Raw genomic sequence first — 13,656 nt, forward strand, 5'->3', positions numbered from 1 at the left:
TTAATTTTTGCACCTAACCTCATCCAACTAATCCAGACTACCCCCCTCCACACTAACTATACAATATTAATTTAAAATATATATGTTTTTTAAAAAGTCACAAATATTTTGGCCCAGCGATTCACTGTTTCTTACTATCTTGCTCACTATCACAAATAAGAGAGAGACAGATAAAAAAGGCAGTACTTACAAGCACTGTCTTGGTCATCTGAAGGTATCCGTGCATGTGATTGGCTGTAGAAGTGTAACAGAAGTGCAGGGAATCTACTGGACACTGACTGCTCCAGTCTTGGAGTGGTCAGCAACAGCAGTGACCCTGTGATCATGGGATGATCCTGCTACAGTTTGCTTGATTGTTATACAATTTAAGTTCTAGTTGCTGAGTAACGGTGCTTTGCCTAGTAAACTATGTATTTTAGGTAGCCCTCCTGTAAAAAGCTATAACTGCAATACTGATTCCTGTCTGATTTACCTATTCAATATGCATTCATAGCCACTGATGTAAAGCGGAAAAAATCATAAGATCATTTGCTGTGTTTTACAGATAATGGAACTTTGTGGGGCAACAAGACTTGGCTATTTTGGAAGAAGCCAGTTCTACATAGCATTGAAACTTGTGGCTGTAGCCCAGTCTGGCCTCCCACTGCGAGTTGAAAGCTTAAATACTGGTAGGTACTTTGCTGATATCTGCAACCCGTTGAACACTCTGGCTAGACACACCATACATAGTTATGACTTGTGTGACGCTACAACTTCTCTGGTATTTATAATTTTATTAGGTGAGCAGTGATATTCTATGAAAAAATACTACTAATGTATCTAACACACCTAGTTAATACATAATTATACTTTGTGACCATATCTTTTGGATTATGAATTCATGGCTGTGGTTTTGAAAGACTTTTTCTTTTTTCCTTTTTTACCTACTGTAAAATCTCAAGTGTAATACTTATAATTGACCCCTGCAAAGGGGGGGGGGGCGGGTCATATCATACCAGAATACATAAGTGTGGCCACAGCCTTTTTTCATTGGCTTTACCTCAAGCTTCTAGAAATAACTTAGGAAGCTCAAGTTATGTACACAAGTACTTCATTTTGTTTAAATTGAGTGTAAAGTTTTATATCTGAGATTTTACAGTATCTTATGCTTGGGTTTGTGACCTACCACAGTTCATGATTAACTTTATTCCTTAGTAAAGGACCTCCCGCTACCAAGATTTATGGTGCCAAAGAATGAACAGGATTCTAGACAAGCAGCTACACACGGTTCAGAAGGTGACAACCCAGCTTACTCAGGTGTAATTCCTCCTCCTCCTGGAAGAACTCAAATAAAAAAAGGCTCCGTTAGCCATGATGTTATACAGACACGTGGTCAAGCAGAGCAACAGGTAATATTGGACACATGGAAACAAGTTGAGATGTGTATTAGGAATCGGCTGATGCTCTGTTATGTTTTCCTTTAGCTACTACTAATAGCAGTAGTAGAAGTAGTCATTTTGTGGACTATTTTTGGATTACATGACTGGTTCACCTGCTTTTGGAGAATTCAAAAGCAAGATGTTTTTTCCAACCAATAACACTAGTATAAGTGCAACATTATCTTTTTCACACTAACTATATAGTAATAGTAATCCTGGCTAGTAAGTTAAAGGCTAATTAAAAAAAAAAGTGGTTAAGGAAATAATTACCGCCATGTTGTGCAATCTAATTTGCCAGCTAATATGTAGTTGGAATTGTATCCTACTGTAAGAAAAAGGTGCCACTAATGTTTACAAGATAAGGTGGACACTTGTATTAGAGGTAAAATGTTATACCCTACCTGAAGTGGGCCTTTTCAACTACAAGTTTATGGATGACCAGATGTGAATCCAACAAAAAAGGAAAGTTGTAAAATAAAGTATTCTCCTATGTTTCTTACTGGTAGGAATCCACATCCCCAGTAGTTTCTCCTCAGCAGTCCCCACCCACCTCTCCAAATTCCTGGAGGAAACACAGTCGACATGCCAGTGGTGGGAATAGTGAACGACCCGTGACAGGATCTGGTCCCTTCTGGACACCCTACAACGAAGCACAAGCAGGTTTGATTATATATTATTATCAAGTGGTACACAAAGGTGAAAGTAGTTCCACATTTTTCCTGTAGATTCAATTCTCGTATTTGTTAGCCGCTAAAAGACGCTGAAAAACCTATAACTAAAACGTTCATGTGCTTTTATTGGAAATACTGTATATTCTGTTCAGTTATCCTCTTCGCCTCTGTCAGTGTTTACGACTAATATCCCAATTCGTGACGGTGATAGAATCACTGTGATTTTATTTCTACAGTCTTTATTGGCTACAGTACTTAAGCTACTGCTGAGTCATAGGTTTCCATGAGTGTAATCTGTATGTTTTTGGGTTACTGTTTCAGGTGGCTCATCTGGTGAAGGGATTTGGGCAGCGCATTCTCCTCTACCCCATCAGGAAAACTGGGTCAGTTTTGCAGATACACCACCAAGCAGTGCTCCTTTAGCCATGCATCCTGCCTCTGTCCAGGTGTGACATTTTATTTGGTTGCATACTTGTTTTGTTGGAATGGCTTTTTCCTCATGCTTTACTATTTTTTACGTTTTCCACAAGCTTCTATTGCATGGCGATAAGGATGTTCTTGATTTTTAGCTGATGGCACAACATGTAATTCTTAAATAGCCAATTATCCAAATATCAGTAAACATGCGAAGCACTCCCTAATAGCCCATTTTTTTACTTGTTAGTTTTCAAGTAAAAGTGTCAGAGCTGCTTGGTCTTACCTCACCAGTCTCTTGATACTGGTTATACTCAAAAAAACAGGCGCTATTATCTTTCAGCAACATAATTTAACATTTTGATAGGAACAGCTTTAAATGGTAATGGAGCCTCATATTTGGTATGATTTCTCTGGGCAGCCTATTTTGCAAATGGAAAGGTAAGGTCTATATGACAAACTGCCATTAGGAAAATGAATAGTTAAAATACTTTTCAGCAGCCAGTTACATATGTTACATGATTCATTACTATGTTTAGCTCTTTATGTAATTAGGTGAATGCCTGCCAGCACTGCCCCTATACGCACTTGATCTCAGTGAATGTTCTTTACTGCAATGCTTTCATCTTATGCGCACAAATGTTTGCATGTAGCCCTTTTTCCTTTGATTTGCTTAAATGCCTTCCATATAGTTTTTAAATCTTAATTCAATGTATGTGAGAATACAATTAAAGTAACATTTCGATATTTGTTGATTACTTACCTACATTTTACTGTCTCCCGATGGGTAAGGAAAATGTACTACTTTCTACAGCTGTTATTAATGTTTTGCTTCAATGTTGTATGGCGTATAATGTAACACCATATACTGGTATGTGCAGATAGGGTGTTCTTATACTTACCATGCTTAGTTAATACTTTAGATAGCATTAATTTTTAATTCTAGGACCAGACAACAGTACGCACTGTGGCCTCCACCACAAACGAAATTCGTAGACAATCCAGTAGTTACGACGATCCCTGGAAGATAACAGACGAGCAAAGACAGTATTATGTAATTCAGTTCAAAAACATTCAGGCTGATCTGAATGGCTTTATTCCAGGTAAGAGTTTGTGCAAAGGCAGATCATGGTTTTGTCGCATAATGAAATGTTTCACATGTGTAACATGAGATGATGACAGGAATTTGCTTTTCACGCGTGTGTTTTTATGTAATCGCTATGCTGTTGCAGTTTTTTTTTTCTTTCTTTCTTAACTTGTATGGGCAAAACCATTTTTTTTGTCCTATAATGTGGACAGCATTGAGCGTTATGGGTTCCCCTTTGTTGTGCACTCTTGGTTTTTTTTTTCACTCTTGTATAGGTAGGTGTCGCATAGGCAGCAAGGGCCACTACCTGCCAGCTTTACCACGTTGGGTGCGTGTTGGGCGTAAAACGGTTAATGGAAGTAAAAAAGCAACTATACCTTAACCTCAAACTTTTCTTGCTGCCACCATCAAATTCAGTTTAAGTTAAATACCTAAGGAGGCTTCGGTAACCCCAAGAAAAACCCAATGTAGTCCAAAAGGTAAAATGTCCAAATTACAAAAGCTGTAACGTTCTGTCTCCGAAAACTATGAATCTTAAATAACCAAACTGATTAATTTATATTTAATCTGAGTAAAATGGTTCTTATACAAAAGTAGTGGTAAAAGAAGACATAGAAAAATGTGTAATAAACAGTATAAAAATAAACAAGTATTGGGGGTGTGGCTTGTTGCAGCTCCGGGTGCAAATGGAGGTTTTACAGTAAATTCACAATCTTGCATCGACTTTAAGCGTAATCCTTGAGCAATTGTGGTGACTTATCTAGGATGGCTTCAAACCAGAGTAAGAAATAAAATTAAAGCGTTAAAAAAAAAAAAAAAAAAAAAAGCTTATCATGGCGGTGCGGAAGTACGTTAGGCCTCTGTCCCCTATGAGGAAAGAGATAGATGAACCACCAGTGCCTCTGTTATCTATCTTGAGAACTGATATCACAAAAGAAATACAAAATATGATTGCTTCTATGCAGAAGACGGACCACTTCTCGGAAACCAAGTTCGACCTAAGAGAAACCTTGAAAAAAATACTTTCCACACATGCGTACCGGGGACTGAACATACAGATACATACAGCGTTTATAGAGCCAGCACTGGAAATGACAGGAAATTAGTGGATCACCTGCAGGGCATTTAGTTGGGTGTGTGGGGAAAGGGGCAAATGCATTTGGGGGAATTCTGCAGAAGTTATATTTTTCCCACAATTGAAATGGTTTATAAAATGGAGACAATGCTGACCTCCATGGCGTATTTTTTTTTTTTTTTTTACTTCTTCTTATTACCATGAAATGCAGTAATCTTGTGTAAGTATTCTTATAATTAACTGGTGGTTCCACTTGGTAAGGACTACTGGGCTTGCTTGGTCTTGTATCAATTCAGCCACTTACCTAGTATGAAAAAGTTGTATTGAATCCCATGTTTGTGTATAATATATAATACTAACAAGCTAAAGCCTCCATTTGAATTATTGTGTTACAGTGCATGGCAGGTTTTTTTATTTTGCGCTCTCTGGACGCAGAAAGCAAAAACAAAACCTTCCAAGACCAAATATCTGTACGGTTTTGCCAGTCTGACTTCTGTCACAGTTCTTTCAAATGTCTGCAGTTTTCTAGAGGGTTAGGAACCTCTTCTCACTGTCCTTTGAATTCAAGTGCTCAGCTACATGTTTGGTTGGCTTCTTGGTTTTTTATCTGGTGTGTGTGTGTGTGTTGCTCTGAATGGGTTGTTTTGTATGTAAATATTTTAAATGTCCAATAAACACAATTTTTGTGGTGCAATCCTATTAATTTTGGGGTGCCCCATAAACATTTTTAAGCATATAGCCTGGAGATGAGGCACTATTAATGATGCAAAGCAAGGGCTTTCAGTCAGGTAAGGGGAGTACGGAAAGATTTTAATGGATGCATGTGGGCTTCATGCTTATAGATGGTCACCAGTGTGTATGTATTTTGGTCAGGTTGACATTATCTTATGCTTTCTAGGTTCTGCTGCAAAAGAATTTTTTACAAAGTCTAAACTTCCTATCCCTGAACTTTCTCACATATGGTAAGTTGTAATTTTGTATTGGCAACATTGATTGCATTTGACGATGCCTGTTTGTGTTGGAAGTATTAATTGTGAAAATGTGTGCCTCTTAAATTATGGGTTGAAGGTTTTTTTCTTGTAGTTCATGGTTTCTATTTTCATTAGACTAACAATTAGTTGCTTGTTTTCCCCTTTCATTCTCCTTGACATGTTCACAAATATATCAGCAGAGTCATGGCAAGGTGTGCAGCTGCCCTGATTTAAATGACTATTGCATAATATTAACTATCATTCATTTTACATGATTACTCACCTACGCTATCATCTGCTGTTTGAGACGCTAGTTCTCTCAACTTGGAAGCCTCTTGAAGAGCGGAACACTGCACTGTTACCCTATAAATATTTTTGCCGTAATGTCAAATATCCATACACAAGACACAAAATCGGCAAAACATGTCTATACCTACAGCATTAGTGTGGCTTAATATATGATGCTTCTGAGTTCAGCTTGGGCTTAATGTCTGACGTTCAGCTAGGAAAGGCACTTCTGAACTATAGAATTAAGTGTAGGAACATTAAACATACTGAATGTAAATATTTCTGGAAAATCAAAACACAGGAACTAAGGGGCCGCCATGTAAAACTCTATGTAGTTTTTCCTGTTTACGTAACCAAAAATTATAGGTACCCTACCATGTAAGTATGCCGTACACAAAAAGTGGATGATCCAATTTAAATTGGCCCACTACTTGAAGGCTTTTGGTAGCATTTGCATAATGGTTAAAACCTTTAATATCGTCTGTAAGTATGCTGTCTGCTTGCACCCTGAATGTTACTAGGCATGCTGTGATTCTCAGTAAATGCCAGAGCAGTCTCCATAAGATGTCCATAAGAAAAAAAAATTGTTCTCCACCTACATGACTGTAGTTATTCTCACAATGTCCAATATAGTATAGTCCAGGGGTGTCCAAGTTTTTGTATACGTGCGAGGGCCGCACTCATTTTTCACTGTGACAAAATATGGCCTTTAACCCCTTAATGACAATTGCCGGTCCTGGCACGGCACGGAAAAGCATGTGCTTTACGACAATTGACGTGCCAGGACCGGCACGTCTTTAAACGGGTGCAGAAAGCGATCTACTATCGCTTTCTGCACCCAAAAGGCGTTGCTGAATGCCTCGACCTCGAGGCATTCAGCAACGCCGCGATCGGCACGAAGGGGCCATCTCTGGCCCCTCCACGGGGCGTCAACATCCGCCATACTTTGTATGGCGGCGGACGCCCGTTTTAAAAGCGTTTAGGAGGCGATCGACGATCGCCTCCTAAACTTAAATGGTGTCGCTGGAATGCCTCGATCAGGAGGCATCCAGCGACACCAAACACTAACCTTTTGATGGGCTGTGACCGCTCCGGAGAGCGGTCACAGCCGCAGCTGCCGGCAATCTTCGCCATCAAGGAAGATGGCCGCCGTCCTGTAACAGGAACCACAAATTTTAAAAGTTCGCTAGATGGTCCAGACCATCTAGAGAACTTTGGCTCCACTTGCAGGTTGAATACAGGTACTGCATTCACCATGCAAGTCAATGGAGCCCAGCTTTCTAATCACAGTGTGATTAGTAAAAATAAATTAAAAAATAAAATAAAATTAATAATAATTAGAAAAAAATAGTAAAAAACAGTAAAATGTAAAAATCATTTCCCACTGATGTCACTATCAGGGGAACCTCCAAGTTGAAAAAAAATGTTAAATTTTTTTTAAAAAAAAAATAATAAAAAAAAAATATATATATATATATAAAAAATATATTTTTGTGAGCAAGTCCTAAAATTAGCATATTAGCTTAAAACAATTCTCGCATGGAAAGAGTTAAAATACTGGCATATTAAATGCCCGTGGGGTGTCTACTTTTAAAAAATGTATGATTTGATGGGGTAAATTGAATGGGCCAGGTTCAACAACGTCTCAATTAACACGGGGGGAAGGATGGCCACACATCTAATTTCCAAATACAAAAATGCACACGTACCAAATGTGGCCTTTTAGTTCCCCCAAAAAATGACACACCCATGCATGTGGGGTATCACTGCACTCAGGAGATGTTGCTGAACACATTATGGGGTGTCGTGTGACAGCGGCATATACCAGGAGCTGTAAATTCATACATAAAGTAGGTGTGTGTGGGAAAAATACACACACAAAAATATTACTGCAAACTTTGAAAAAATGCTGGTGGTAAAATATGTGCATGCAAAGAGTTAAAATACCAGCATTTAAAATACCCTGTGGTGTCTAGTTTTGAAAAATATATGGTTTTGTTGGGCACACTGAAATGGCCTGGCTCAAAGATGTACCAAATAGGGCATGGGCAGTGGATCCCAAATGCCAAAGTTCAACATTGAAAAAAGCGCATGCCCCAAATGTGGCCCTTTTGCCCCAAAACAGCCAGGCAAAATCATTCATGTGAGGTATCGCTGTACTCAGGAGATGTTGCTGAACACATATTGGGGTGTTTTGTGATAGTGACATATACGAGAACATTTTAATTCATACCTGAATTAAAATGTGTGTGGAAAACCAAATGCAAAAAAATGACTACCACAAAGTTTGACAAAGACTGGTGGTAGATATGGTGCATGGAAAGAGTTAAAATACTAGCATTTGAAATACCCTGGGGTGTCTAGTTTTCAAAAATATATGGGTTTATTGGGCACACTGAAATGGCTCGGCTCAAAGATGTACCAAATAGGGCATGGGCAGTGGATCCCCAAATGCCAAAGTTCAACATTGAAAAATGCGCATGCCCCAAATGTGGCCCTTTTGCCCCCAAACAGCCAGGCAAAATCATTCATGTGGGGTATCGCTGCGCTCAGGAGATGTTGCTGAACACATATTGGGGTGTTTTGTGATAGTGACATAAACTAGAACATTTTAATTCATACCTGAAGTAAAATGTGTATGACAAAACAAATGCAAAAAAATGACTACCATAAAGTTTGACAGACTGGTGGTAGATATGGTGCATGGAAAGAGTTAAAATACTAGCATTTGGAATACCCTGGGCTGTCTAGTTTTCAAAAATATATGACTTGATGGGGTAAATTGCATTGGCCGGGTTCAAAGATACCCGAAATGGCACATGGGGGGAAGAATTACCAGATTTGGAAAAAATGGCTTTGAAATAGCAAAACGCTACCTGTACTTATTGCCCCATAATGGGTAGAAAAAAGCAAAAAAACATAAAAACATTGGGTATTTCTAAACTCAGGACAAATAGTAGAATCTATTTAGCAGGTTTTTTCATTACCTTTTATAGATGAGTAAAAGATTTTTCAACTAAAAGTTAGAAACAGTCATTTTTTTCTAAATTTTTCACCATATTTTATAATTTTTTTAATAGTAAATAATATGATACAATCAAAACAATGTCATCTAAAGAAAGCCCTTCTTGTCCTGAAAAAAACAATATCTAATGTGTGTGGGTTCAGTAAACGGGAAAGAAGAAAATTACAGCTAAACACAAGCAGCGCAGAAATGTTAAAAAGGCCATTGTCACAAAGGGTACAAAAAGTAAAATCAGCCTTTGTCTCGAAGGGGTTAATAAGATATGCGGAGTTAAATAAAGTAAATGACACACAAAACCTTTACTTTTCCTCTCACTGATTTCTGGACCTAGAATTGCTGTCAACAATCATATATAAATTAATATTGTTGTATTTTTTGTCCAATTTTAGTGTGTTAAAAATAAACAATATGACTTGGCATGATAGGAGTGCTAACAGCAAACACACTCTTTTTATACCCAGGCAACCAGTAAATGCTGGAACCTAGGCATGATGGGACTGTGATTGCTGTTAGCAATCACACTCCTATCATCCCAAGTCAGCCAGTACATGCTGGTGCAGGGTGGCTGTAAGTGCAGACCCCATACTGCTGGCAGCATCAATACACAAGGGGGGCAGCTAGCCAGGTTTCAGCATGTACTGGCTGACTTGGCATGATAGGAGTGTGATTGCTAACAGCAATCAGTCCCATCATGCCTAGGTTCCAGCACTTACACATCCATGCTATCACACACACACATTCCTTCATTCATTCACAGATTCATTCTCTCAATCACGCATACTCATTCAAACACCCTCCCCCACCCCCTTACCTGCACTACAGCTCTCGATGGCGCTCACAGACTTCAGCAGGGGGCGCGGCCACCCTCTGCGTTCTCTTGTACTGCACAGAGGAAGAAGAACTGGAGCAGTGTCAGGTGATCACATACATTCACGTGACCCCGCTTCCTCTGTGCAGTACAATAGACCCTCCCACAAGTAAGCAGCAGGGCTCTTGTGATCCTGGCTGCTGATCAAACGCGGGCCGCACCTCGAGGTCCCGGAACACCTAAGGCCGGCTCTGCTTCTACCCCTGTATCATGCAAGTCTAACGTAATGTTCTGTTTTTGATACACTGTGTGCTTGAGACATGAACTAACTTCTGGGATGCAAGGTGTTTTCTTTTGGCTTAGGAAAATTACTTGTCCCATTTTTAACTTCAGTATAGAAGATGTTCATGTCTCTGTGATCTAGGCATGGGATTATAGTTTTACTAGCAATATTTACTTGATTTTTGCGTTCTTGAATGTAAATGTCAAAATTATCTAGTTTTTCTTTTTTTGCTTGTTTTTATTGAAACAAAAATGTGTGTTATATTTTCAGGGAGCTGTCAGACTTTGACAAGGATGGTGCACTGACATTGGATGAGTTTTGTGCTGCCTTCCATCTTGTAGTGGCAAGGAAAAATGGTTATGATCTACCTGAAAAACTGCCTGAAAGCTTAATGCCAAAACTCATAGATTTAGATGATGCTGCAGGTACTATTTTAAGTTTCATACATATTTAACGTTTTGACAAATAATGAGCCACTCTTAACCTTGATTCTTAAGACCTCATTAAACAAGACCTCAACTTCAAGGCTGCCTTTAATATTGATTGGACCCTGGGCAAGCATTTGCTTGGGCCACTCCCTGGCATACAATCACACCCACCACTCCAGCACCAAAAAAACCCACCTTGTGACTCTGTGTGAGATATCCTCATGCCACACGTGCTGGATAGGGTAGGTGTGCAATACTATTTAGAAAACAAATTGTGCAGGTCCGGTGAGTGACCTGAAACAGACATGCGAGTTGTAACCAACTCAAGATTGCAAGCTTGCGAGCAGGGCTCTCTCCACCTGATGTATCTGTTTGTCTTAATCTGTCAATTCTCGTCTTGTCATACCCCTTGAATATATGTATTGTATTAAGTGCTGTGTAAATTGTCACTGTGCCACACCTCTTTCCCTCCATCATATAGTTCACATATAGATCAAAAATACAGATGAAACACATTGTAGGTATAGATCAACTGAAAAACACATACAAACCCTGTATTTGTAGGTATTAATAAATAACACATGAAACATAGCATTGCAGGTACAGAGCAACTAAACAAACAAAACCAGCTTTGCAGGTATAGATCAACTGAAAAATCACTAGCAAAATCCCTATTGAAGGTATAGATCAAATAATGCATGGAAACCCAAAATTGCAGACCTAGATCACAGGTAGCACATCCCAGAAGCCAGCCCTAGCACCCAGATTAGCTGTATAGGACTTGTCATCTTTGTCCCCAAACATCCTGTCTGTGCCATCTATGCTGCCTATTTACATATCCATGCTATCCCACACACACATATGTATTCATTCACACATACTCATTTATTCACACCCGGGCCCGGTTGCAGTAGGGACCGCGGTGGGCTCAAGGGTCAAAAGATGCAGGTGCCTCTTTTGCCCCGCTTTTAAGATGGCCTAAAAATGCTTGCATGCATGTGCGTTGTAAACATTAACACAGCATGTGTATTTTTGAAGCTGCCGATCAGTCTGGTGATGTTGCATTCTCAAGTTCACCTGCTGAAGCTCCTCCTAGCAAGTCCCCTTCTATGCCATCTCTGAACCAGACGTGGCCTGAGATGAACCAGAGCAATGAGGTAAGGAGAGTTGCTTAATGTATTAAATCTGTCTGTGCGGCCATCCCCACTGACATAACATTTACTAGGTATCATGACTGGGTTCCTGTCACAAATGCAGTACGTTTTGCTGCCTTTATCATAACTTAAATCCATTGGTACCAGTAGACTTGGCAGTGTGTATTGTTGAGGCTGAATTTCTCAAATGCTCCCAGAAGTTAAATTTTCTGGCTGCTCCAATGTCAGAGGCAGAATTTCTAAAAGGCCTCCAAACTTTATGGCACTCCCCACACAAGTATATATGAATGGATCTGTGTCCTGTTCTGTCTAGCATATCTAGCTAAGATCATCAAAGTCACAGGCAGACATATCCTAAACAAAATTTCTGCCACAAAGGATGCTGCTGCTGACAATTTTAAATATCCACAACAAAAATACATATTTAATACAAAGCTTTGACAATTGTGCTTAAACAAAATTTGTGCTTAAAAACGTGCGACTAAACAGCCATTGGTAAACCGAGGTCTAATTGTGATATAACACTTATTTTGCTTTGAGTATTTCAGCTGTTTGGCTGAACTGAGTTGCATTGAGACTCTGATTCTTAACATAACATTATGTTAACATTGCATAACTGCTTTTTTAATGTTAGACAACACAGGTTCTCTTGATTTTGTTTGATTTATTCAAAGAATAAATTCCTCCATTGACTGCAACTTAAAATGCAAAAAAGAAACGTCATACTAATGCTAACTTTCTTGGTATTCCCAAATGTATGGTTTCTGCTTGTGTCCAGCCCTGAATAAAATCTGCAGGTGAAACTGGATGTTGTCATGTCTGTTAATCTTGAATTACGAGTATTGTCCAAATTACTCTGTAAATGATCACACATGTAACGTAAAATATTAACAGAGGGAAAAATATAGGGAAAAGTCACAGTAATCCAGAAATCTTTTTTTTTTTTATTTTAATAAGCTCTATGAGGTAGGGGTGTGCATACTACTTTAACATCACTTGGATTATTGATCATGTAACAGCAAACGCAGTAAACAAATCTAGGATTCACATCATGAGTACTGCTGACATAAGTAACTCTTCCTATTTTTTCTTTGCATGACTGGTTTGCTTTGGTGATTATTGCATGTTTCCTTTCTAAAAAAAAATAAATTAAAAAAATAATGAAAGATCTGTGCCATGAAGAGTAAGTCCCACATATTAAGGCAAGTTCTAGGTATAAAGAACAAAAATATCAGAACTTTAAGCCTTTCTCTCTTCTCCCTTTTGTTTATCTATGGCTGTTTAAAATTGGCTGCCATCCAAATACTTAGTAGCCTTATATTATGAGCAGAAAGGATGGGAATCTTGCAGCTACCTAGGGTTAAAACAAGCTTTTTTTTTTACTAGCAAATAAACTGGGTGGTTATCAGATACCTTGTTAAGGTTCAAAATTACTAGGGACTAGTAGCACCCGCCATAGTTTATGCTGATAATGAATGTGTAACAAGCCCTGCTGTAGTCAGTAGATTGGGCTTGCAAATTTTATTATTTTAATTAATGCTTTTGGTTTGGCTTGTACATTTTGCAATGGAATCATTTGTGTACATCAGTCATATATAATATTTATGGACACTAACATAAACACTGTTTTACAGTATACAGCATTGCATCTGTAGATGTTAGGACAATTGTAAGATATTGTGTGAAACAAACTAAAACCAAATACATGCCTTGAGTTTATCGAGTCTTCAGCAAATACAAATTAAGTCCTTCAATGAATTGTTTCATTTGCATATGACAACACATGGTTGTGTTACAGAGAAAACCGAGCCAATAGATGTTTATCTAAAAGTATATAAGCAATTCTTATATCAAAGCATATTTAAAGGTGGAGAAGGGGGCTTCAAGAACTTTGATTTAAAGTGCAATGCATTCAACTTGGCTGTATAATTAATTGCACAGCACACACGCATATATAATATATATATATATATATATATATATATATATATATATATATATATGTGTGTGGATATAAAAACTATGCTTTCTCGA

General features: G+C 38.5%; 1 protein-coding gene across 4 annotated transcripts in view; it reads left to right on the top strand.

The window, feature by feature from the left end:
- LOC149284776 (ralBP1-associated Eps domain-containing protein 1-like) overlaps positions 1 to 13,656 on the top strand; it is a 38,381-nt gene that overhangs the window by 9,919 nt on the left and 14,806 nt on the right. For 3 of the 4 annotated variants that reach the window (XM_089496196.1, XM_089496197.1, XM_089496198.1), the window contains exons 2-9: positions 545 to 668; positions 1,195 to 1,388; positions 1,925 to 2,078; positions 2,411 to 2,535; positions 3,450 to 3,606; positions 5,564 to 5,627; positions 10,311 to 10,465; positions 11,507 to 11,625. In XM_089496196.1, coding sequence (XP_089352322.1) covers positions 545 to 668; positions 1,195 to 1,388; positions 1,925 to 2,078; positions 2,411 to 2,535; positions 3,450 to 3,606; positions 5,564 to 5,627; positions 10,311 to 10,465; positions 11,507 to 11,625 — 1,092 coding nt within the window. Of the gene's footprint in view, positions 1 to 544; positions 669 to 1,194; positions 1,389 to 1,924; positions 2,079 to 2,410; positions 2,536 to 3,449; positions 3,607 to 5,563; positions 5,628 to 10,310; positions 10,479 to 11,501; positions 11,626 to 13,656 lie in introns of all 4 variants that reach the window. The other variant, XM_089496195.1, reaches the window with a different exon arrangement.

The sequence above is a fragment of the Sceloporus occidentalis genome, unplaced genomic scaffold (genome assembly GCF_023333645.1).
Source record: "Sceloporus occidentalis isolate IW3139 unplaced genomic scaffold, rSceOcc1.0.p SCAF_88, whole genome shotgun sequence".
NCBI classification, from domain to species: domain Eukaryota; kingdom Metazoa; phylum Chordata; class Lepidosauria; order Squamata; family Phrynosomatidae; genus Sceloporus; species Sceloporus occidentalis.